At 42.5% G+C, this 23,923-nt stretch overlaps 1 protein-coding gene across 1 annotated transcript; it reads left to right on the forward strand.

Moving 5' to 3' along the window:
- The first annotated feature begins 21,240 nt into the window (after positions 1-21,240).
- On the forward strand, positions 21,241-22,197 carry LOC146822272 (olfactory receptor 5P50-like). Its single transcript, XM_085610010.1, has one exon. It carries the CDS (start codon positions 21,241-21,243, stop codon positions 22,195-22,197), a length of 957 nt encoding a protein of 318 aa, XP_085466136.1.
- Positions 22,198-23,923: the final 1,726 nt, after the last annotated feature.

Raw genomic sequence — 23,923 nt, forward strand, 5'->3', positions numbered from 1 at the left:
GACCTTGTATGGTGTACAGGATAAAAAAAGTAAATTCTGAGGCATCTGGATTACATGTTTTCCATGCATCGAATAAAGGACGAGATGAAATGGCAGATTGGAAAATGTGTAGGTTTTATCTGGGTTAAATTTAAATTTGGATTTTCTGTCTGAAAAAGGATCTAACCAATTATTGAAATCACCACCAAGCACCACATTATAATTAGATATAGATAATAATTTAGTTTGTATAGAATGCCAAAATTCCTGATCCGGTTTAACAGGACCATAAATATTGAAAAAGGTAATTTGTTGATGATAGCATCAACCAGTACCCAAAGACCATTAGAATCACATTCTGACGATAATATTTGGGCATTGGTAGACTTATGAAACAATATAGCAACCCCACCATGACGTTCAGTAGCAGGAGAAAAAACTATTTGATTGACCCATTGGCGTTTGAGCTTAAGAGATTCTACATCATTACAATGGGTTTTCAGTAAAAAAGCAACTTGGGTGTTAAGTTTAGCTAAATGAGACAATACCTTTTGACGTTTGACAGGATGACCAAGGCCATGCACATTCCACGAGACCACATTAACCATGTTGTTGGATTGGGGGGTACTTAAGGAAACAGGAACACAAAACTGCATAATCAACAAAAAAAGGGAAAGACATCGTTTGATATGTGATGAGGAAAAAGCATCATTTATCATAAAACATAACTGAAAGTGAGAAGAAACGATAAGAATGGAAAGGAAAAAAAGGAGAAAAGAAAGAGAAGAAACAGAAGGGAAGAGCAAGTGAACAGATCAAGGATTAACATCCAGATCTGTAAAGAGAAGGAAGACTGAAAAAAGAGGAGCATATTGACACCAAAGGACACGGACCACAGTAATAGATACAAAGGAATAGAGAAAATGAGAACCTCATGAATAAAAAGGGAACAAATAGTCAGAGAATGTCAAATAACCAAACTTTTGGAATCAAAATGGTGATCCTGAAATATAAAAGAAGTCAAACATTTGTATCCATACCATGGGAGGAGAAATTGTGAAGAAAAAGTTTACGTTTATCCGAATCATCAAAGGAACGTGACCGACCGTCATGTGTCATTTTACAAAGGCACGGATGGAAAATTCCATATTGGATGTTAAGCTGTCTCATCTGAGGGTGAAGAGCAAGACATTCTTTGAGTCAGGCATTTGTTGCATTGGAAATATCTTGAGATATGAAGATATTATGGACCGACCAGGTAAGACGTTGTTTAAGTCTTACAGCCTTCATAACGCGCATAAGCTCGGTGAATTAAAAAAAAAAGCATTCTGATTCCACGTGGTTTGTTAGCAGGAGGATGAAGACGACCCAGCCGGTGTGCTCCTTGTATATTGAGGGGGTTTAACGATGACTGAAGATCCAGTAGCTCTGGAAGGAATTTCTATAGAAATGCTACCATGTCAGGACCCTCAATATTCTCCGGAAGTCCATAAAGGCGCAGATTATTTCTACGATTGAGATTTTCAAGATCCTCTGTGTGGATTTTTAGCTTGTGGATTTCTTGTTCTAATGTTGGAATCTTCGAAGAAACATCTTGTAAGTCGCTGACACGCTGTTCAGGTTCCAAAACTTTTCCCTCCATACCAATCCATCTCTCCTCAATTTGCTTTAACTTTTCATTAGTCGTGGACATAAAAGGTTGAAGGCCACGTACCTCGACTTATATAAAGTCCAGAACTGGATTTTGTGAGGAGAGAATAGGAGAAGTTGGATCATTTTTATGTCTTTTCGGCTTTGTACCAGAGGAGGAAGATCTACCAATATGAAGGTCACTAGCCAATGTGAAGATACTGAAAAAAATCAACTTATAAGGCACAGCGTCTAAAAAATATAGTGAGTAAAATATTTGTTATTTAATAAGGAAGTTATAGTATCATAGTTCTCAACATGTGTCACATATTAGAGTAAAAATATTGAGCATTGGTGACATAAGAACCTCCTAGCTATCATCACAAAACTATCCTAGTAGGCATAAACGCAGGAGAAAAAATGTCCCTGTTGCTGCAAAAAATATTGAAAAATGGTCAATGCACCTTTATATGATAGTCAAAGCCCAAAACGTTGCTCCAGGTGAAGGAAACAAAAGAAACATTATTTGTACCCGGACGTGTAGATGTAAACAGGTAGAAAAAGAAGAATTGCCGTAATACAAAATGGCTGGAGCACTGAGTGATGTTAGTGACTGTGGTGATGTCTCTGTGGTCAGGTTCCTTCTATTATGGGTTGCCACACCAGCCACTATTTAGAAAAGTGCTCCGTGATATTTCTCACTTCTAATAGTCTACAGATATCACCTGGCATTGCAAGTAAACAAAGCGCCTTTACTGTAATGCAAATAAGAGTAACACTTGTGGCACAATAAAAAAGAGTCTATTCTTAGACCGGGGCTAGCATTGTAAATCCTTTTGCAGTTTTGAGCTGTTGTAAGTCATTATCTGAAGCTCAGATGCATGGTTCTTGAGAGAACGGGTAGAAAAAGGAGAACGTGAGCGCCGCGGTACAAAATGGCAGGCGCCCGCGACTCGCTGTGGTGAAATCACCGCTGCGGTGTATGTGCTTACACAGTGATGGAAGATGCACACAAAGCGGTACCGAGACTCACCGCACCTTCACCGAGCCATGACCGCCGTCCAGAGGCAGGAATAGCAACCAAACGAGGCTCTTTAGAGAAACGAAGTCCCGCGTCGATGTGGAGCCTACTCCGGGTCCACCATGACGCTTCGGCGTGCAAGCCACGCTCCCAATTCCTTGTAGTTCTCCCATGCTATAGTTTTCCTCTCCATTCCCTCCTGTGTCTATCTCTGCTGTACACCTCTTCCTTCTCTCTACTATTTCCCCCTTTTTCGTTCTTCTCCCCTGATAAACTGCTCTCCTCCGTTCCCTTCTATTTCTGTCTCTTCTAAGGCCTCTTCCTTCTATGTACTATGTACTATGTCCCTTTTCTTTTAGTTCTTCCCTGCAATAGTTCTTCCCTCTGTTCCCTTCAATTTCTGTCTCTGCAATGCTCCTTTGTCTGCTCTATACTTCTGTTCCTCCCTATAGTATTCCTATAGTATTCCTCTACTGGCGATCATTGTCTATCTTCCCCGCAATTTCCTTCTCTACATCGGTTATCCTTCTCTCTACTGTATGCAGTGGTCCTCAAATTTTCCTTCTATTTCTGGCTCTTTCCAATGCTTCTTGCTCCCCTCTCAAATGCTTGTATCTCTTCTCTCTAGTGCTCCTTTCCCAATCATGCTTCTATATCTTCTTGCTCTGCTCCCCTCTCCTCTTGGTAATGGTTTTCTTATTGTTTCTAGTGTTCCTTCCACTGCCTTCTATTTCCACCCCTCCACACCACCCTTCTCCTCTCGCGGATCCTTCTCTCATGTTTCTGTAGTGTTTACCTTCTCTCCTTATGGCCCTTTTGGATTATACCTACAATGCCTATCTTTACTCTCTATAAACCTTCCCTCACTTCTACTATTGCTCCTGTCATCTCCCTTCATGTCTATTCTCCTCTTCTTTCTCTGTATTACTTCTCCTCTCTTCAGTGCTCCACACCGCTCCCTACTATTTCTGTCTTTGCAATGCTCCTCCATCCCCTGCAATGCTTCTATCTCCATTATTTATGTCTCTTTCCTCTACAATATTCCTCTGCCCTCTCTGTAGTCCATCTTTCTCTCTGTAATTCTTCTGTGCTATTCTCACCTTCATGTGATTCTTCTCTCTCCTCCCTACAGAGCTTCTGTTTCACTCTCGGCAATCTTTTTTTCTCATTTATGTTTCTCTCTTCTGTATCCAGTGCTCCTCTCCTTTACCTTCCATTTAAATCTCTCTGTAGTGCACCTCTTCCCTTCCTGTAATGCTTACCTTTCTGTAGTGCTGACCTCCTCACCCTGTGATCCTTCTCTCTTATCTCTGGAACGCTCTTGCCCCCTCTCTGTAATTCTTTTGTTTACTCTGAATAGTGCTGACTTCCTCGCCCTGTGATCCTTCTCTCTTATCTCTGGAATGCTCTGGCCCCCTCTCTGTAATTCTTCAGTTCACTGTTAGTAGTGCTCCCTTCCTTGCCCTGTGATCCTTCTATCCTATGTCTGGAATGCTGTTGCCCCCTCTCTGTAATTCTTCTGTTTACTCTTAATAATGTCCCCGTCCTCGTGATCCTTCTCTCTTATCACTGGAGCGCTTTTCTCCCTCTCTGTAATTCTTCTATTTACTTTGAGTGGTGCTCCCTTCTCACCCTGTGATCCTTCTCACCTATCTCTGGAACGCTCTTGCTCCATCTCTGTAATTCTTCTATTTAATCTTAGTAGTGCTCCCCTTCACTGTCATCTATGTCTATCTATCTGTATTGCTCCTCACTCCTCTCCGTAATCCCTCGCTCTCATCTTTGTAATGCTCCCTTCATCTCTCTGTAATCTTCCCTCTCTTCCCTGCATACTCTTTCCCACTCTGTGTATTCATTTTCTTGCCTCTCTGTGCTGCTCTTTTCCTCTTCCTTCTATTTTAACTGTGTTGCTTTGTGCATGTTATTGCATTTCGTTCTGTTGTCGACAAATGCTGCTTCATTTTCAGTCAAAGGCAGAACATGCTTTTAAAGTTTCCATGACAAGCAGACATTTACTACTGTTAAAGGTGGCAAGACACCTGCCAGCCCAAAACTGGAGCAAAGACTGTCTGTATGGCAAGGCTAGTGTTCAAATATAGGTTAGAGAACACACATGTACACTGTCAAATGTTACGGGCTTTTAATTAACTGTATCTCCAACATGATCTGAGCGGGTGCTTCATCTGAGCGCTGTCATGTGAGTGGATGTGGTGTGAAAGTCACCTCTCTGTCAGACGGATGAGAGTCAGGTCATCCAGGAAACATTGGAAACTATTTGAGAGTCATGGTAGTAAAGTGTCTTTGATAGAGGATGTTAGTTCTCAAAATATGTGAAATGTGGTATATTCTGAATCGCTGTGATCTTGGGTACAAATATAGAATAGATTAGTAATGCATTAGCTCCCTGCTAGTACTTTGTCACTAGTACCTTGATTAGGAGGGGTGGTATATCACCAGGAACACATGAAACTGCTTTAGGCTATTCAAGGTATTAAACCTGATACTTTTGGGTCCAGAGAAACAACTCTAGTTTCACAAGCTGCATAGCCACACCTGATCAAATTGCTGCAAGAATAAAGGCAGGGGGAAAGTCTGCACCCTGTCAAACCTGTCCAGCAACATGCACTTTGGCCTGACCCAACTCATCCCTGTCCCCCCATGTAAGCCTACTGGCCTGTCTGCTGACATTGTTTGCTTTGCTCTAATCAGGTGGAATATCTGAGTGAATTGTCCCCAGATTTAGGCACAGAATGGAGAAAAAGAGTGTGTTATACACAACTCCATCTGGTTATTCTCCATTACGGAGAAAAATCTTCAAATTTGTGTGCATAGATTCCAATGGACTGGAATCAGAAATTCCAGTACCCTGAAAAACACTGCAGAGACATCAGGCAAAGCAGTAATCAAGGCTTTAAAGTTCTTAATCTCCACTAAGAATAGGGGTACCCCAATTTTGATGTAGGGAGAGCAGTAGGGGACAAAGCCAATACCAAACACAAAAGTTGTGCTCTACCTATCTAAATAATAATAGATAAAATAGATCTTACTGATATATAACCCAACGAATCACGGGCGGCTATACCAGTAGAACGAGAGAACACAGGAAAGTTTGATTAAAGATTATACTTTTATTTTTATTTTGTATAATTCATTGGTATAATTTACAACAAACAAATACTACAAATATAACTGTAATTGATTTTTGAAAGTATATATGCAAAAACCAAAGAAGGCCCCATTAGAGACGTAAAAGGGGTGTATGAACAATTATATCACATTCATATTCATCAGACAAACCATTCAACCTCACACAACCAATCAAAACACTACATATATATTTTCACCACATTAAAAAGAATTGTTTTTATATAGCACACAAGAGGTACTTTCCTCAAAAGCATAAATATGTACTGTTGGACTTGATGGAGACAACCAAACAATACAAAAAGACACGCCGACGCGCGTTTCGGTGCAATCACCCGACAATAAGGGTGCCACCTTCTTCAGGGCATACATTTTGTGCGTTTCTGTTGTCCAAGGGGCCTGTAAGAATATAATGTCTAATTGAAAGTTATTCAATTTGTTAGTAATATTGTGACTACCATTGGATACCGGTTTCATTTTATTTGAGATATCAACAGCGGGTTCTAATCACAACTGTTTCTCTTTATATTTACGAGTCCATGTTCCTAAGTTGCGATTCTCACTAGATATAAGTTGTAGAGGATATATTGATAGAGGTATAGGATGAGAAATAGCATAGTGAATTGGAAACAGTACTAGAAAGAAGTTTGAGATGAGTCAAAAAGTTGGGATAGAAGATATCTTTAGAGAAGTTTAGGGTGAGAAATAGGATAGTGCATTGGATATGCTGAATTGAGGAAAGTGATAAATATATAGATACCTAAGTACATGGACAGTGCATAGATGCATAAAGGAGGTAGGTATATGTAGATTAAAGATATTGATAGAGGTATAGAATGTGAAATAGGTTAGTGCTTTTTTAGGAGAAAAGTAATAAATATATTAGTTTCAAGTACATGGAAGGTGTATAGATGCATAAAGGAAGTAAAAAGATGCATTAGTTAAACTCTGGTTTTCAAGTGTTATTGTACATTAAAAATGTATTTGTATTTATTTTTTAACAACATAATTATTCTACATGTTTATATAAAGCAATACACAAAGATAGGTACATATCTATAATAAACATACATGATTATATACAGCGGGATCTGTTGTAAATATCTGTTTGTGTATGGTGCTTATGTGGGGAAGAGCCAATTCTTGAGTAGTTTTCTGAAGATAAGGTGGTTGTCCCTGGATCTTATGTTGGGGGGTAAATAGTTCCATAGTTTGGCTGCTTGAACAGAGAAGGACATGCCACCCACTTTTTTTGTCTATGCCTTTTCTAAGCCTTTTCACCATTCGCAGGCAGCACAAAAGGTGTAAAGGCAACGTTGTGAAGGGGTGCATTTTACCCTTCCAGTGACGCCTGATCTCTGCTCATGCATAGCAACTGCACTGAAATCCGTGAACAGGGATTCCACTAAACACCAGGGATGTCTTACTTTGTGTAGGTGGTCAGCGCCCCCAGCATGGTCAACCCTTATTTGTATATTTATTTATGTGTTCTGGTCCCTCCCCACTCATAGACAGATCCCTGCAGGGGTCAATATATTACTTTTGGTTGGTTTTGCTTCCACAGGGGCAGGTCAGTCACTGATTAGTGTGACATTTACATTTTATTTACACCCAGCAAAGCTTAAATCATGAAGGAGTGGTGAGCCCACTTCAGCCAGTGATCGGTTATTTAGTCAGTATCTTAATATGGATGCAGTTTTGCCTGGTTGACTGGGCATGATAGCTAATAAATGACTGAAGTGTGCTCATCCACTTTTGCAATGATATTTGCTGTGCTGGGGGAAAATAAAATGTGAATGACGCAAGACCTGATTAGTGCCTGACATAGGCTGTGGGGGGTGGAAGCAGAGGGGTACATAGTGCAGATGACTAACTTCATTGTGACTCATCCACATTCTGCTCTTTCATAAGGAGCACATTTTGCAAATAATTATTTCCAGGCATCAAGAACAAATGTAGCATAATGTGCTTTTTTTCTTATTGTGTGTGTTGCATCATGAACTGATAATTTTCTTATTTTTTTCACATAGCTTTGTTGAAGAGGTTTTTGACAGCGTTGGTTGTTTGGAGAAGGTTTTGTCATCGTTGGATGTTTTGAGAAGTTCTTTGTTTCAGATAAGTGTGAGTTTGAGACTGTTATTCTTGTGATCACACTGTAATACACTCTCACAGCATTACATTATTTTACTTCGTGGCATACCTTTTTGCCCCCACACAGAGCAATTATTACTACAACTACCTCTGTATTCAACCTAGGTCAGAAAGTTTTAGTTAGAAAACAAAAATGGCATCATGTTGGATGCCTGCTTCTGAGAATCTAACACAAATAATGGAGGAGAGATCTGAGGCAGGTTCTAACAGTGACACAGCGCAAGAGATAGAGGGTCAAAGAGCAGTATTCTTGAGTGATTTTCCAGTTGGAGTTCCTTCTGATGACGACTCATCTTCCAGTCATTCAGAGGAACATGGGACTAGTCATTGAGACTGTATTTTGTAAGCACGAACTGTGCTGTGAAGAGATAGTGACAGTGTAGACCAGTGTAGAGTACGGCCAGATAAGAGGCCAAACACAGAGTGCTCACTTGGCAGACTCCTTATCTAGTTCAGCCAGTAATTCCCCCATTCAATGTAGATGTTGGATATAAGATCAATACAGCAATGTTTTTGCTTATTGAGTACTTCTATCTTTTTTTAGATGCAGACTTCCTCTAGGAAATTGTGCTGCAAAGACATTTTTGAAGGAGCATTGAGGCACTTCATTTGGGGAGCTGAAAAAATTAGTTCACTAAGAAAACTTACAGTCGTACTTGTCGACTCATGTGTTTTGGGTAACACCTTGCTTAACACTGGTCGTAAGCTAAGTCAGGTTTTTGATTTTGAAGCGTATGCTGCATTCCATTGACAATGCTGATGCATTGCTCCAGGACCACGCAGACCATTACAGGTTATTCCAAATTTGACCTTTCTTTTAAACATTAATTGCCATGTTTCCAGAAATGTATTTTAGGCCTGGGTAGAGTTTGGGGAGTTCCATCCTTCAAACTCTGTGAAGTGCCGATTTCTGCCAGTGGCAGAGTCTATTAAGTCACGTTGCTGAATATGTGACGTTACAAAGCAATCAAAATAATCGCGGAACGTTACATCGCAGTTTTTACAACGCAAGTTGTTACAATGACTTGCGCCGGAGGGCGCTGGACTTAGGAATAGTATGATTTACTATCCCAACACCAGTCTACGTACAGTAGGGAAGGTGTTGGAATAGTAAATCATACTATTCCTAAGGTTAGAGCACCATCCAGCGTAAGTTGTTGTAACGACTTGCGTTGTATTACCCGCGATGTAAAGGCATTGCGATGCAATGCCCGCATGGTAATGGATGTTTCCCCACGTTGCTTGCACCGATTTTAAGTGCTGGTAGTTTTTCCCATACTAAAAAAACTGTGCGAACAGAACTATGAGTCACGCCAGAGGGTGCTGCAGCTTTCTGCTGCTCGAGTAAAAATTCTACTTGAGTGGTAGCTTCATCAACAAGAGCAGCAGATTTCTCAATTTGAGTGCTTGACAACTTAACTTTGATGAGTCCCTCGTGAGAAAAAAACTCCACTCCGCATCACTTCACAGAGTTTTGTGGAACTCTGAGTTCGTATGGAGTGTGGAGTGGGAAAATCTCTGCAAACTCTACCTGCAGAAAGGAATTCCTCACACATGCCTAATTTATATTCCTGAAGAGAATATAACATTTGATGAGTCCTTGATGTGGTACAAAGGGTGATTACTGTTTCAGCATTACATACCTGGTAAAAGAGCTCATTACGGAATCAAGATTTTTGTTTTGAGCAAGAGCTCTGCTGGCCATGTGAACAGCCTGAGAGTATACACAAGTTGGGACTCTGTAATAGGACCTGTACGTTGTCCTTCCAAGTAAGGAGTTAGTGAGAGGTTGCCCAATCTCTTCTCTATTAATGTAAATAGAAGGCCTCTACACAGAAGGCCAGATATTTAGTAAACTGTACAAAGCTGGCACTGTGGCTTATGGTGCCATTAGAAAGGACCATGTAGGATTCCCTCAGGAGTTTGTTTGCAAGAAGCTCCAAAAAGGACAAAGTAGTGCATTGCAACAAATTTCTCACTGTGAAGTTCTCAAACAGGTGGGAAGTATATGTGCTTAGTACAGTTCATGATGAGAGCGCTTCTACATACATGGTTTGGGGACAAGCCCACATGTATACTTCATTATAACAAGTACATGGGTGGAGTGGATAAAATGACCAAGTTCAACCCTATAATGAGAGTTGTAGAACTAATTCATGGTATACAAAGTTGGCTACACACCTGATTCAGTTGCAACATACAATGCATATGTTGTCTATTGGCAGATCAACACAGAAAGACTTTCAGTTGTCTGTTATTGAAAGCCTTACTGAAATAGAAGCAGTAGTCTCTACTTTGCCTGTTGTTGAGGACATTGTAAGGCCGCAGGACTGGCACGTTTCTGACTGCATTCCTGCAACAGAGCAAAAGAATAATTTATATTGGGATGCAAAGTAAGTGCTCGGCAAGGAAAGAGGCAGGTTATTAGATATTGTTGGCCACAGTGTCCATCTCAGCCTGGCTCATAATTGCCAACTTGCTTAAGTTTGTATCACACAAAAGTGAAGCTCCGGGAAACTGACTGAAGATGAGCACATAGATGAAGAGTTACAATTTTGCCCAAATGTCTATGGATGGATATATATTCTTCCGTGGGCAATTAATTGAGTAGCTGTGCAGATTTGAAAATGTCTGGGCCTCTTACTTCACACAGCAGCCTTTTATGCCATTAATCACCATCCCCATTACATTTTCTTCTGCATGCGTAAACATAATGGCAATCTCATATACACACTTCTAACTGCACAGAAATGCTTTGGACGTTAGTGTTTACTGACTGAAGGCTGATTGTTTGGATGTTCTCATGCACAAGGATGGGTCAGTCTCATTCCTCCCCAATTGCTGGTCTTTTTTTCAAATCGAGCCCTAGATCGGCCATTATGCATTGATTAAACAGGAGGGTTTATTACAAACTGACAGTCAATGCCCTAGGGTTGGGTCTATCTGAGCCCTATAACCACTGCTTTGGAATGAGCTTCAGGTTCAGCATAGGTCTAAAGCCAGCTTAGAGTTATGCGTCCTGACTTAGCCCAGAGGATACAACACTACTTAGAGTTTACAGGCCCAGGGTTTAAATCCTGCATAATCTTCTTTTGAATTATTAAATTCCAAATGTTCTATTTCAAATATTCTGATTTGTCCCTTATTGCAGTATGTATTAACTAGGTATCACTTTGAGATCAGACTCCTCTCTGCACCGTGAGGTGACCCTAATATCTGGTCCATCTGAGCCCTATAACCACTGTATTGGAATGGAGCTTCAGGTTGCTGCTCCCACCAACATAGGTCTAGATACAGCCCGGACTCAAGTGTCCTGGCTTAGCCCAGAGAATATGACACTGCTTACTGCTTACAGGCCCAGGGTTTATCCTGCATAGTAATCTCTTGTTAATTTTTACATTCAAAATTTCATTTTCAAATATGCTAATTTGTCCATATTTTAGTATGTATCACCGTGGTATCACTTGGGGATCAGAGACAGTGGCGACCATACCCAATGACATGCCCCCTCCGCGAGGATGCAGCATGAGCAGCCTTCTCACCTTTATCTTCCTGACTCAGATGAGCCAGCCTCATAGATTGTTTTCCAACAGGGAGATCAGCCTCATACAGAACTGCACAGCAGTTTTAATAGGAATGTAATTTTTCCCTAAAGGTAAGCAGCTTGGAATAACCAACCCTTTTATAATCAGATTTTTATTTTTTATAGTTCAACCACCCGCTTTTATACATTGTTTTACATCTTTAGGTCATTCCCCTCTTGATGATAGCCCATTCTAGTTGCTATACTAATTTAATTCTATTACAGGACCGGAGGCGAGGATTATGCTTCTCTTTCTATTTATTGCTACTCACAGCAGCCAATGAAAACTAGTGTTATATGAAAAAACAACAACATTTCTCATGATGCATACATCACATCACTTCCTGCAGGGCCCCATAAGAGTCAGCCACACCGGAACTAGTCCTCTTTCTTTGCTGCTCACGCAGACAGTTAAGTTGAGACCTCCGATTTATTTGACTTTAATGGATTGTTGAATGTTTCATTGCATGGTGACTTATTACGTTGATATCGTACTTATGTGAGATTGCCGCTTGTGCGCTAGTATCGGCGGGTGCGCCCTGCCACAACCCTCGGGTTGAATGCTCAAGCTGACGCGCTGCGGCGCTTGTGGTCTCCGCGGAGACCGGTGACGAGTGGGGCATTGCGCTTCAGTAGCGGTCCAAAGCGCGAAAGCGCAAGTATTTCAAATACCTCAGACGCGGCGCCGGCCGCTTTGCATGCCTTCAGCGTGTTCGCTCCTTGCCTCCGATCAGAGCACAGCGGCGCTCGGCCGCTTCACATGCCTTTCAGCGCGTGGGCGCTTGATTCGAATCAGCAACCGGTACCGCCTAGCCGTCGGCGGGCTTGAGATTGTGGATGTTAGGCGCTAGGGCTTCCCTGATATGCCATGACGCCTGGAGCCAGTTATTTTTAGTTTCGGTAGTGTTCCCACGTGCGTAGCCCAATTGGGCTGGTTTAGTTGGATTTGGGCTACGCACGTCGAAACGACCCGTTTTTGCTTTCACTTTTATCATTTCGACTGCGTTTTTCCTCGAAGAGCACTGTTGACGCCTGGCTGGCTGCAAAAACGACCTGGGCCTGGAGGGAGCACACCTCCTTGTATCTGATTTTGCTCTGTGGCTCCTCTACGCCTTGTGGGCTGTAATAATTGTTCTACAGCTGTTGCTGAGGAGCTAGGTACCTGTGCTGCTGTGCTGTGGGTTGGCTCCCCCCTTGGATTTCCTCCTTGCTCTTACCTTATGAGCAAATACCGCTACAAGTGTGGTTCCACAATGGATACGTGGGTGCATTATGAGGAGGATGACACCTTGTATGAAGAGGAGGTAGGAGGTCCTGCCATTGAAGACAATATTGTTGAGGCCCTGGATGCTTCTGTCCAGGAGTCGGTCAGCAAGGCCCTAGAGAAAGCAGTCCCGGGGACTGTACAACAAGCTCTGGCGACGGCTTTAAAGCCCATCACTAAGCAGCTGGATAGGTTTGCAAAGAAGCATGGCTTCCCTAAACAAACAGAGGGGACGTCAGGTGACTCCCGGGGTCAGCCTTGGCCGCATTCAGTGTCCTACGAGGCACTTCCGCGTCCGAATCGAGAGCGTGAGAAGGTTCAGGACACTGACACAGAGTCTACGTCCACCTCCTCTGACACCCCGGATGACTCCCCTCCTAAAAAGAAGTCCAGGAAGACTAAGCATGCGGAGCCTTCCCCGCCAGCTCCTACACCCTTTACTTTCAATCCCGCAGATATTGTGCACCCCAGATCATCGGACTGGTTACCGGCTCCGGAGGTGGCTGCGTACTTGCACGAGAACTTACGCAAGGGGCTTGATAAGGAGGTACGCAATAGGCTAAAATCAGAATGCCCAAGACCGGACCTCTCAGACAAAGTGGCGGAGACGCCGGACATTGACCCAAGCATGCTAACGTTTCTGAAAAAGTTCGCCAAGGATCCCAAGAAAGGGATTGATCGCGCTTGGCGGGGTTGCCAAGACAAGCTCCTAGACGTGGTCGGGCCCCTGGCAAAAATTTTGGAGATGGCCCTGGAGGCGCAGGAATCAGGGAGTACGATTGACCCCCACGTGCTAGCAGGCTGGACCCAACGGGCTATCTGCTTGTTAGGGAATGCCAACTGCGCGATATCTACAGAGCGCAGGAAATCGATATTGATGCGGATGGATGCCAACCTTACTGAGCTGGCCGCGTCGGAACCTGGACCGCTGGCGGACGGGAACCTCTTTGGTGACCGATTTGTTAAGGACGTTGCGAAGTATGTGGGCACGTTCACTACCCTGGACAAGGCTCAAGCAGGGATCAAGCGCGTATTTCACGCCGGTGTTTTCAATAGGGCCGGACGAGGGCGGGGACGCTCGTTTGGCCATCAGCACTCCCAAGGTCCCCAGCGAGGAGATTTCGGACGCGGCAGGGGTGACTGGGACTCCACCCTTGGTGGCACTTTCTACCCCACCAGACAGCGCTTCAACAAGCGGCGCTTTAACAAAGGCTCCTACCGTGGAGGATTCCAAGCCGCCGATTCCTCAGGTGAGCGCTCCAGATTTACTTCCTCTTCCCTTGGGGGGACGTATTCGGTTTTTCTTTCACAATTGGGCTCAGATATCACAAGACGCTTGGGTACTACAGACTGTTCAAGGGTTCCACCTAGAGTTTTTTCAGACGCCCCGTCAGGTACAGCGTCCCAGGAAGCTTTCTTTTTCCCAACTCGAGTGCGATTTTATAGATTCAGAAATAGACGCATTGCTGCAGAAACGCGTGATAGCTCCTTGCAAAGAGGGCCCTCGCGGTTTCTGCAGCAATATTTTTCTGGTACAGAAGAAAGGAGGCGGTTACAGGTTGGTACTCAATTTGAAGGATTTCAACCACTTTCTGACTTACAAACATTTCAAGATGGAGGGCATCCATCTGTTGGCGGATTTACTGAAACAAGGGGACTGGTTGGTCCGTCTGGACCTGAAGGACGCTTATCTGTCCGTTCCCATATATCGTCCCCACCTCAGATTTCTTCAGTTTCAATGGCGGAACCGGTGGTACGAGTATTTGGTCCTTCCTTTTGGACTTTCCTCAGCACCGTGGTGCTTCACCAAGGTGCTGAAGCCGGTCGTGTCCTACCTCAGAGAACAAGGGGTTCGCATGATTGTCTACTTGGACGACATGCTCATTATGGCGCAATCTCCAGAGCTAGTGGCTAGGCATCTGCGCATGACCATTCATATTTTGCAGAACCTGGGGTTCGTGATCAACGAACCGAAATCAGTCCTCTCTCCCACGCAGACGATAGACTTTCTGGGGTTCGTCATAAATTCTCAGACGGCCCAGCTCTGCCTTCCGAGCTCCAAGCTACGAGATATCAAGAAGGAGCTACGCTCGTTCCTGTCCAAACAGATGGTCTCGCTCAGGGGGATTGCCCGCATAGTGGGCCTCCTTGCGTCATCCATTCAGGCGATATTCCCGGGCCCCCTGCACTACAGGGCCCTTCAACGCCTAAAGATCCAACACTTACAGAAGGGCCTTTCTTACACAGACGTAGTCCCTCTTACCCAGGAGGTGAGGGAGGAGATGCAATGGTGGTTGGCCCACGTCGAGGCATGGAACGGCAGAGCAATCTTCGGCTCGTTGCCAGAGGTGGTCATAGAGTCCGACACAAGCCGTTGGGGTTGGGGAGCGCGCTGCGGAAATATTTCCACAGGGGGACGGTGGTCCCTGGAAGAGTTAAATCTTCACATAAATTGTCTAGAGCTCCTCGCGGGATCCTTTGCGATCCGGACGTTGGCCCCCCGGCAGATCTCATGTTGCATCCTTCTTCAGATGGACAACGTGTCGGCAGTCCGATACATCAACCAATTGGGGGGCACGAGGTCCTCGATGCTGGTGGAGATAGCGAAAGCCTTTTGGCATTACTGCCTGACCAACCAGATATCGGTGGTAGCGGAGTACATTCCGGGTCAGTCCAACATGGTGGCGGATTGGAACTCTCGCCACCTCAGGGACTACAGCGACTGGCAACTTTGCCCACGAGTGGTTCACTGGTTACAGGAGGTTTGGGGACGCTGCGAGAACGACCTCTTTGCTTCCAGGCTGAACCGTCAAATGACGCGTTTTTTCAGCTGGAGGCCGGACCCTCTGGCGCTGGCGACAGATGCCTTGGCACAGGAGTGGACTCAGCAGTTGAATTACGCGTTTCCACCGTTCATCCTCATTCCCCGAGTGTTCACTCAGGTGATGCGTCAGAGAGCGGAAGTGATACTGGTGACTCCCCTGTGGAAGTCGCAGCCTTGGTTCCCGTTGCTGATGGAGGCGAGTTGCGACTTCCCCAGGTGGATCCCTTGGTCCTCGACCATGCTCCAGGGCCCTCAGGGGGAGACACACCCGATGGTGCTATCGGGGCACCTGACCCTGATGGCCTGGAGACTTTCAGGCAGCGTTGGCAAATGCCAGGATTTTCGGACCAGGCTGCGAGCTTTATCAATTAAGCGTGGGCCCCCTCTACCAAGAAACGATATTCTTCAGCCTGGGGATGCTGGGTTCGTTGGTGCATGGGACAACATGTGGATCCCGTGGGGGCAGGATTACCCTATATTGTAAATTTTCTTTCGGAGAAGGCGTCGCAGGGTTTAGCCTACCGATCGGTTAATAACTTCCGCTCCGCCATCTCGGCAGGCCACTCTCAGATCGAGGGCAAGCCTGTCGGGATGCATCCTTTAATCTGCAAACTCCTAAAGGGCATTAGAGTAGCCAATCCACCCAAACCAAAGTATTCCTCTTTGTGGGACATCTCGCTGGTTCTGTCCCTCTTCAATACTTGGCCGGACAACAATATGTTGTCCAGGAAACAGTTGTCGGCCAAACTGGCCATGTTACTTTGCCTAGCGGCTTGCAGACGTTCCTCGGATGTTAAAGCGCTCGATATTACAGGTAGAGTATTTACTCCGGAGGGAGTTTTGTTTAATATTACGTCTAGGACTAAGACCTTGTCACGTAGTGTGGATTATCATGCTTTTCCAGATAATGCTAAACTTTGTGTGGTTCAATGTCTCAAGACTTACGAAGAATGTACCAGGTCTCTCAGGCCTGATGGTGTAGTACAATTGTTAATAGCTCTGCAAAAACCGTATAAACCTGTTACTGCGGCTACCATAGCCCGATGGCTAAAAAATGTTATGCAAGAGGCAGGGGTGAATACCCAAGTGTTTGGTGCACATTCTGTTCGAGGCGCCATGGCCTCTAAGACTTTCATGCTGGGTTCTACGGTGCAAGATATCATGCGTTCTGCAGACTGGTCGTCTGAATCCACGTTTAAACAATTTTATTATAAACCGGTGGGTGACATATCCTCTGTTGTCTTTAATCAGCGTTAAACTAGCATAATACGAAGCCTCCGGTCCTGTAATAGAATCAAAAATTAGCTAGCATTCGCGCCAAGAATTTTCAATTCTATTAAGGACACGGAGGCAAGGATTATCCCACCCGGTTAAATTACTGTAATGTAATTTTTGCCCACCCGTATTGTATATACTCTGCTTTGACAGAAGTTACGGGTTGTTTATTTCTATTCTTTCAGGATCTGACAAGAAGATGGATTGATCCGGTGTACAGAGTGGCGTGTTTCCCAGCTGGTCTGGTGTTCTTCCACGTTGGAAGCTGTTGTTGAACTTTAATACTTGTTGAGCTTTACTACTTATTGGACTTCTGTTCGGAGCAAAGAAAGAGGACTAGTTCCGGTGTGGCTGGCTCTTATGGGGCTTTAAATCACAATGGATGGTTTCAGTTCCTATAGGTGGAGGGGGATACAGCCAATAATTATGTGCTGTAACAAGAAGAAGGGAAGTCTCCTGGGATAGGTGAGTGTGCAAAGAGAGAGGAAGGTACTCCTTTGTTTGGTACGTAGTGCCCTCACACACCCTTTCGAGTGTATAGCATCATCATCGGGCAAAGTTGCTCCTCGTGGGGGTGGCGCTGCAGTCCCTCACGGGCCCCTAGGGGCTCTCTGGCGGAGATCTTTTAGGAGTTGCCACAGTTGTGAGTGCGGGTATGTGGGAAGGAAGTGCTAGTGAGTGTAAGTTAAAATGGGTCAGGAGGCCCTGACAACTTTATTCGTAGGACCTCTTAATCCAAAATAAAAGTCCACGGGGATGGAGATGCACGTTTGTGCCGTTACGAGAGGGGAAACAAGACCAAATAAATTCCCACTTCTCTCAACCCGTGTAGTGTGTGATAAAGTGCAGATTTTAAAAGGGGCTCTTATGGGGCCCTGCAGGAAGTGATGTGATGTATGCATCATGAGAAATGTTGTTGTTTTTTCATATAACACAAGTTTTCATTGGCTGCTGTGAGTAGCAATAAATAGAAAGAGAAGCATAATCCTCGCCTCCGTGTCCTTAATAGAATTGAAAATTCTTGGCGCGAATGCTAGCTAATTTTTGATTCCACAAGACCTCCTGCCTATTTTAAGACAGCCTATAAAAGCTGCTCCCAATTCTTCTATGGTGAGCCACTCCTTTTGTATCCTTTTTTGCTCCCCACAGCAAGTAGGTTTGTATAGCCATTATTTTTACACAAGCTCCTCTATTTTCACAGGAACTCATAAGTGGACTGACACCTCTTACAAGTGCATATCACATGCTAATTTACCAACCAGGAATAATTACTGTTGCTACTCCTTAGTGGTCCCTACCATGTGGATCAGTTCTTCTATAATCTAGCCAGTGTGTATTCTCTCATTTACACTTTTCAAACTAATCCAGTTTCTCCAGAACATTAATCAATGCCATTCTTGTCTACCCCAGACACCGGCAATTTCAGTCATGCTGAGACCCTTTTATACTTTCCAGGGTCAAAATGCTGTTAACACATGTACAAAGACAGACTGTTTTTCATAATTATGATACATTGATTAAATCCCTGTGTCTTAAAGTGTATTGAATATAAACTGCTGTCTTTTGATATTAAGCAAAAAGTACAGCGTGTCTGTTCACATATTACTTCACACTTCCTTCTATGATTTTGGTTTTGGTTTGTCTTTACACCTGGGGTTTACGCATTCTTTCTGTTTTTGCTTTGAGAAACCCTTAAAAGATTGTCTTTCTAAATAATTTTGATTTAATAAAACGTGGTGCGACTGGACCACAGTAACTCATAAATACTGGCTGTGCAGTTCATAGAATATTCAATATATGGAAATTGGTGGATCCGGGTGAGCGAACAAGCCCACTTTGAAGTTTATTGGTAAACATCTTGATCATTAAGTACGTAATTCAGACATAATTTCATATATTCCTGCTTAATATTAAATAATATCCAAGGATTGTTCATGAAGGAAGCTACAATGTTACAAGAAACATTGGTTTGGTGTCACTATTTATGTTCACTTGTGGACATGATGCATAGATCATGGACATGTATGTTAGTTTTGAAGGTCAAGATGGGGGATGAAAGTGGCTTACTCGTGACTATGATTTTTTCAAATTTATATATTACATGATGCCAATTTTGATCATTAGCTGCTGTAAAACTCTACAGAACTGAGCAATGTATGTCTGTTTTAGAAATAATTTACAAACTATTTGGCTGTTTGAATGAGCAAAAATTCAAAGTAAAAATTGAGAACATGTTTAGCAAAAAGTTTGTTCATGAACGGAGTCATAATATTGAGATAACTATTTATTTTGGGATCATTCCATATGCATTACTCGAGGATATTAAACAGTGTAAGCTAGTGGGAAATGTAGTTGTTCTGAGATGTACTGTTTATCAACCTTTTGGTTACAGTATTATTCCTGTGGCTTGTTGAGTGGTCACCCAAAATGGTACCCAAAATGGTGGAGAGGTGTGGCTCACTGGTTAGAGGCGGCAGATCCGTAATCAGAGAATCGGCCAGGGACCAGGGTTCAATTCCCGACGCGGCAGGGTCGTGGACCAGGGTCAAAACGGACTCGATAATTCTCGCCTCGGTACCTACTATAACCAGGAACACACTCGGCAACTCTGGGCATTAGCTTGCCTCATCTCCACAACGGCCCCCCACATTCACGAGGGATGCCTGGTTTCACCTTGGAGATACCCTGGAGGGACCATCTCACAGGGATAGCCAGGACGGGTTCCCCAGCGGTCTACAGCACCAGGACGCCTCAGGGCAGCAGTGCGCTTTACAAGACACATACATTTACATACATTTACATTTACCCTAGCACATCATACGCCGACTTCAGGGAAACATATATATACTAAGATCCTTGGTTTTGGTTCTGTTTTGGCTGATAGTACAGGTAATATTTGGTGATGTTTGGATCCTGCTACTGGGATGAGCCCTTTGAAACATTGCATCTTCACAATAGAAGAGGGAGATCTAAAGGATGAATGATTGTTTCAAGTGGTCTGTGTTACATATTATAATTTCTCTAATTTCCTCAAATGTTGGATTCAGAGTGAGTTTCAAAAGTAGCTCATACATCAGCCCTGTGTGTGATGAAGCATCGAAATAATGAGACTTGATAGTGTGGTTATTTTATTTTCTGTATAACTTTATCATTAAAACTCCTTCCTTTTTCAACGTGTTTTACTGTGCTGGCTACTTAGTGAAAAATGTAGGTTTGGTCCTAGGTCAGTTTATCTAGGTTTCCATTATCATTTATGTAGTTGTCTCCATGTACTTTTATCATGTTCCAGGTACGGCCAATCACCATATAAAAAAAAAGAGCTGTCACTATTTTTAATCTCACTCTGATATAGACTGAGGACTGACTGCCTTTATGGGACATTAAAACTACACACATTTGAGAGAGTGTTTAAAATATTCTATACATGCGTTACTAGTGATGATTCCTCTACTAATTGAATTTTAAAATTATATTTCTGTCTGTATAAATAATACAAAAATAGATATGTGTACGATGGCAATGAAAAATAATAATATGAACAATTAGGATTATATGTGATTGGGGGACAGATCATAAAACAAATAAGTTATGTACAACCCTTACTGACTAAAGGATGCCTAAAATAAAACAATGTTATATAATGTTCATTAAATTATAAATTGTGACAAATTGGATCGATTGTGTATTTTGATGATAGGTCAGTTGCTTTGATACAGTTTTGAATACCCCATAAGGGATGATCTATCTGTAAGTGGGTCAGGAACAGATGCTGATAAATTTAGAGACTTATTAGCAGTTTTTTCACAGATATTATACAGGCTGATATGGAAATGTTATCACTGGAAACTTTTGGGCAATGCCAGATTATATGATTATGATAATCAGTGACATCATAAAGAAAGTGATTATCAGATTGCTTTTCCAGCCATAAGAATTGATTTAACAGTCATTGGGACTTTTAAATCACCAGCGAGAGGCTAGTGTACATTGGAAGCCCTGCAGTTCACAAACCTAAGATAGGGCCCATTAGAGTGTTCTTCATCACACTAGGTTTTGACTACCGTAGTCCCACTGCAGGTAGCGAATAGCATTTTGCCCATAACCCTTTGTATATTTCTATCAATAGAGAGGTAGCAGGTGGCACATACATACTCCTTCCAAAGTCGTGTTTCTCTTGCTGGAGACTGTGACCTTTCTGATGCTATTTCCCGTACTCAATATTCCATATTTATATTGTTGAATCCATTCACATAGGCTGCTTTATATTGGCACATAAATATGATGTTCCAATGAGTGCCCCTGCCATTTACCTTGTAATGCATTATTCTAAATTTGCTGTATTTCAATAATTTTTTTGTTTCCCGGTACAGATGATTGAGTTGGATGCTATGGAAAGATTAAATAACACCCCAGTCACTGAGTTCATCCTCCTTGGATTTTCGTATGACCCAAAAACTAAGATCATAGTGTTCGTGGGGCTACTGATCGTGTATCTAATAAGCCTTACTGCAAACAGTCTATTCATCATAGCTATTCTTGCTGAAACGCATCTACATTCACCAATGTACTTTTTTCTTTGTCACCTGTCAGTAGTGGATATTTCCTTTTCATCCGTCAATAGTCCCACAGTCTTAGAAGGTCTCCTCACTCAGAGGATCACAATGATCTATGCTCAATGCATGCTGCAAATGTACATCTCTGTCTCTTTGTGCGTAACTGAGTGTTTCCTTCTGGCCGTGATTGCAGGGGATCGATATCTCGCTATCTGCAATCCCTTACATTATCAACAGATGATGAACACTCGTGTCTGCATCAAACTTGCCATTATTACCTGGACCTCTGGATTCCTCTTCTGTCTACAGTCTTTGACTCTCATTCCAGCGATCGATCAATGTGGCCGCAACATCATTGACCACATAGTCTGTGAATCGCGGGCTTTATCACAATTGACCTGCACAAATTCTGGATTTCTTGATGTTTTGAATCCTGTTTTGTCTCTTCTTGCTCTAGGAGTCCCACTGTCCTTCATTTTTTTTACCTATACTCGGATCATCTGTACGATCTTGAGAATGCCGGCAGAAAATAAAAGATATAAGACGTTCAGTACCTGTGGCTCTCACCTGACGATTGTTTCTCTCTTCTATGGAACAATGATGGGGATATACATGATGCCAAGGTCATCCGTTTCATCAGAAAAGCACAAACCGCTCACTGCTTTCTATGGGATTGGAGTTACTGCACTGAACCCACTCATTTACACCCTGAGGAACAAGGAAGTGATGGGGGCTCTAAAGACGCTTCATATAAAGAAGATTTGTTGCTACTGAGTCAAAGTATGAGCTGCAACACTGAGTAGATTTTATGTTTAAATTTCTTCCAAATGGATTTCCTTTTTGTGTTTTAATTCTTTTATCCAATTCACAAAACAATGTTTTAAGGTTTTCATTAGCACCAATAGGAAAAGATAACTGTTTGTGGTACTTCTATTAATTTACCCCTTTTGGCTATCTCCTCGAAGGGACTTGTTATCATTTTTCAGAATTAAATGTCATATTACATTCCTAGGATTTTCAAGTGATATTGTTTGACATCCTTTGCTGGACAAGATGTATTTCTTCCTAAAGATGATACTGCAACCTACACTGAAACCTTTTACAAAGGCATGAGTGTGTAAAATTTAGGATGCAGAGGGGTTGTGATGGCACAAGATGCTCTCTACATTTATGTTTGGTTCAGATGTATGTTATGTTTATAAACACTGATTGAAGATACCAAGGTCATATTGAAAAGCAAAAGAAAGTAGCAAAAATAATGTATTTAACGTCTATCTTACAGACATTGCAGTGCAAAGTATCCCATACGGAATATCAAGGTCTTAAAATTTGTTTAAAACCTGATTATGCTTCAGAGCCTTTTCAAAAGTCTCTAAACATATTCACCTGGTTCTCTTCTACTAAATCCCCTCAAATGTAATGTAATGAGTGATGTAATATTTGAGGTCATAAGAAAAGCATTACAGTGGCACAAGTTATTCTTATCTCAGGTAACTATAACTGCAGAATTTCAACGGTTTGGTATACGTGTAATATGAGCCTAACTATAACAAATTTCTATGGTTTTCAGAATTCAATTTCCTAACTATAATGTCCCTGTCACCTTAGTTTTTTTTCAGTCAATTTCTATGGTTTTTAAAAACTATTTCCTAATTGCAATGTCCCTGTTGAAAGTGGGTTGTCAGTTAATATTAAGATCAATAAAATGGTCTAGGGCTCAGTAGAGGTCTCGATAAATTATTCCCATGACCAACCCTTGGTTGATTGGCTACGAGCAGGCAGGCTTAACTTAGGAGACAGGCATATAATGCATTTAACAACACCAATTCAGTGCATAATTGAGGCACACCACACAACATAAATCCAACACAAATATATAAAAATAGAAATCATTTTGTGTATAAAATGACACCAAAAAAACAAATATCAAATGTAGGGAACCGGAGATATGAATTTGTAAATGTGAATTAAAATGTGGAAAAAGTGTTTTGGGACCCCCCCTTTTACTCAGCCACCGCCTGGGGGATCATCACAAAACTTTCTAGACAACAGTTGAAGTGTGCATGATACTAGTTTTGACTTTTTCGCGAGGATTCGTCAAACTACATCAAAGTTATTGCCAAATGAAAAACCTCTCTTCCTATGTAAACTAGGCCCTAACTACACCTACTAGCTGGCCACCAGTAGGCAATAAATATTCTGTAAAAAATATCTAAGGGATTTTACAGTTAGATATGGTAATAAGATCCTAGCTTACTTTAGAAAAATTCCTCTAGAAATTCACAAAAATAAACTATGGTTAAAGTGATGTAGTAGTTAAATGTTGAAAAAAATACTAATGTTTTAAAACCCAAAAAACACTTCACCAGTCATAGTTTACTGTGCTATTTTTAACTTGTGCCCCACCACACACTGCTTATGACATCACTTGTTACATCACTCATGACATTTTAAATGGCATAATTGATGACATCTGTGGGACCTTGACCTGGTATATGCT

Source organism: Triturus cristatus, chromosome 6 (genome assembly GCF_964204655.1).
Source record: "Triturus cristatus chromosome 6, aTriCri1.1, whole genome shotgun sequence".
NCBI classification, from domain to species: domain Eukaryota; kingdom Metazoa; phylum Chordata; class Amphibia; order Caudata; family Salamandridae; genus Triturus; species Triturus cristatus.

Coding starts and splice junctions, on each gene's coding strand:
- LOC146822272 (XM_085610010.1), top strand. CDS start 21,241: ATGATTGAGTTGGATGCTATGGAAAGATTAAATAACACCCCAGTCACT.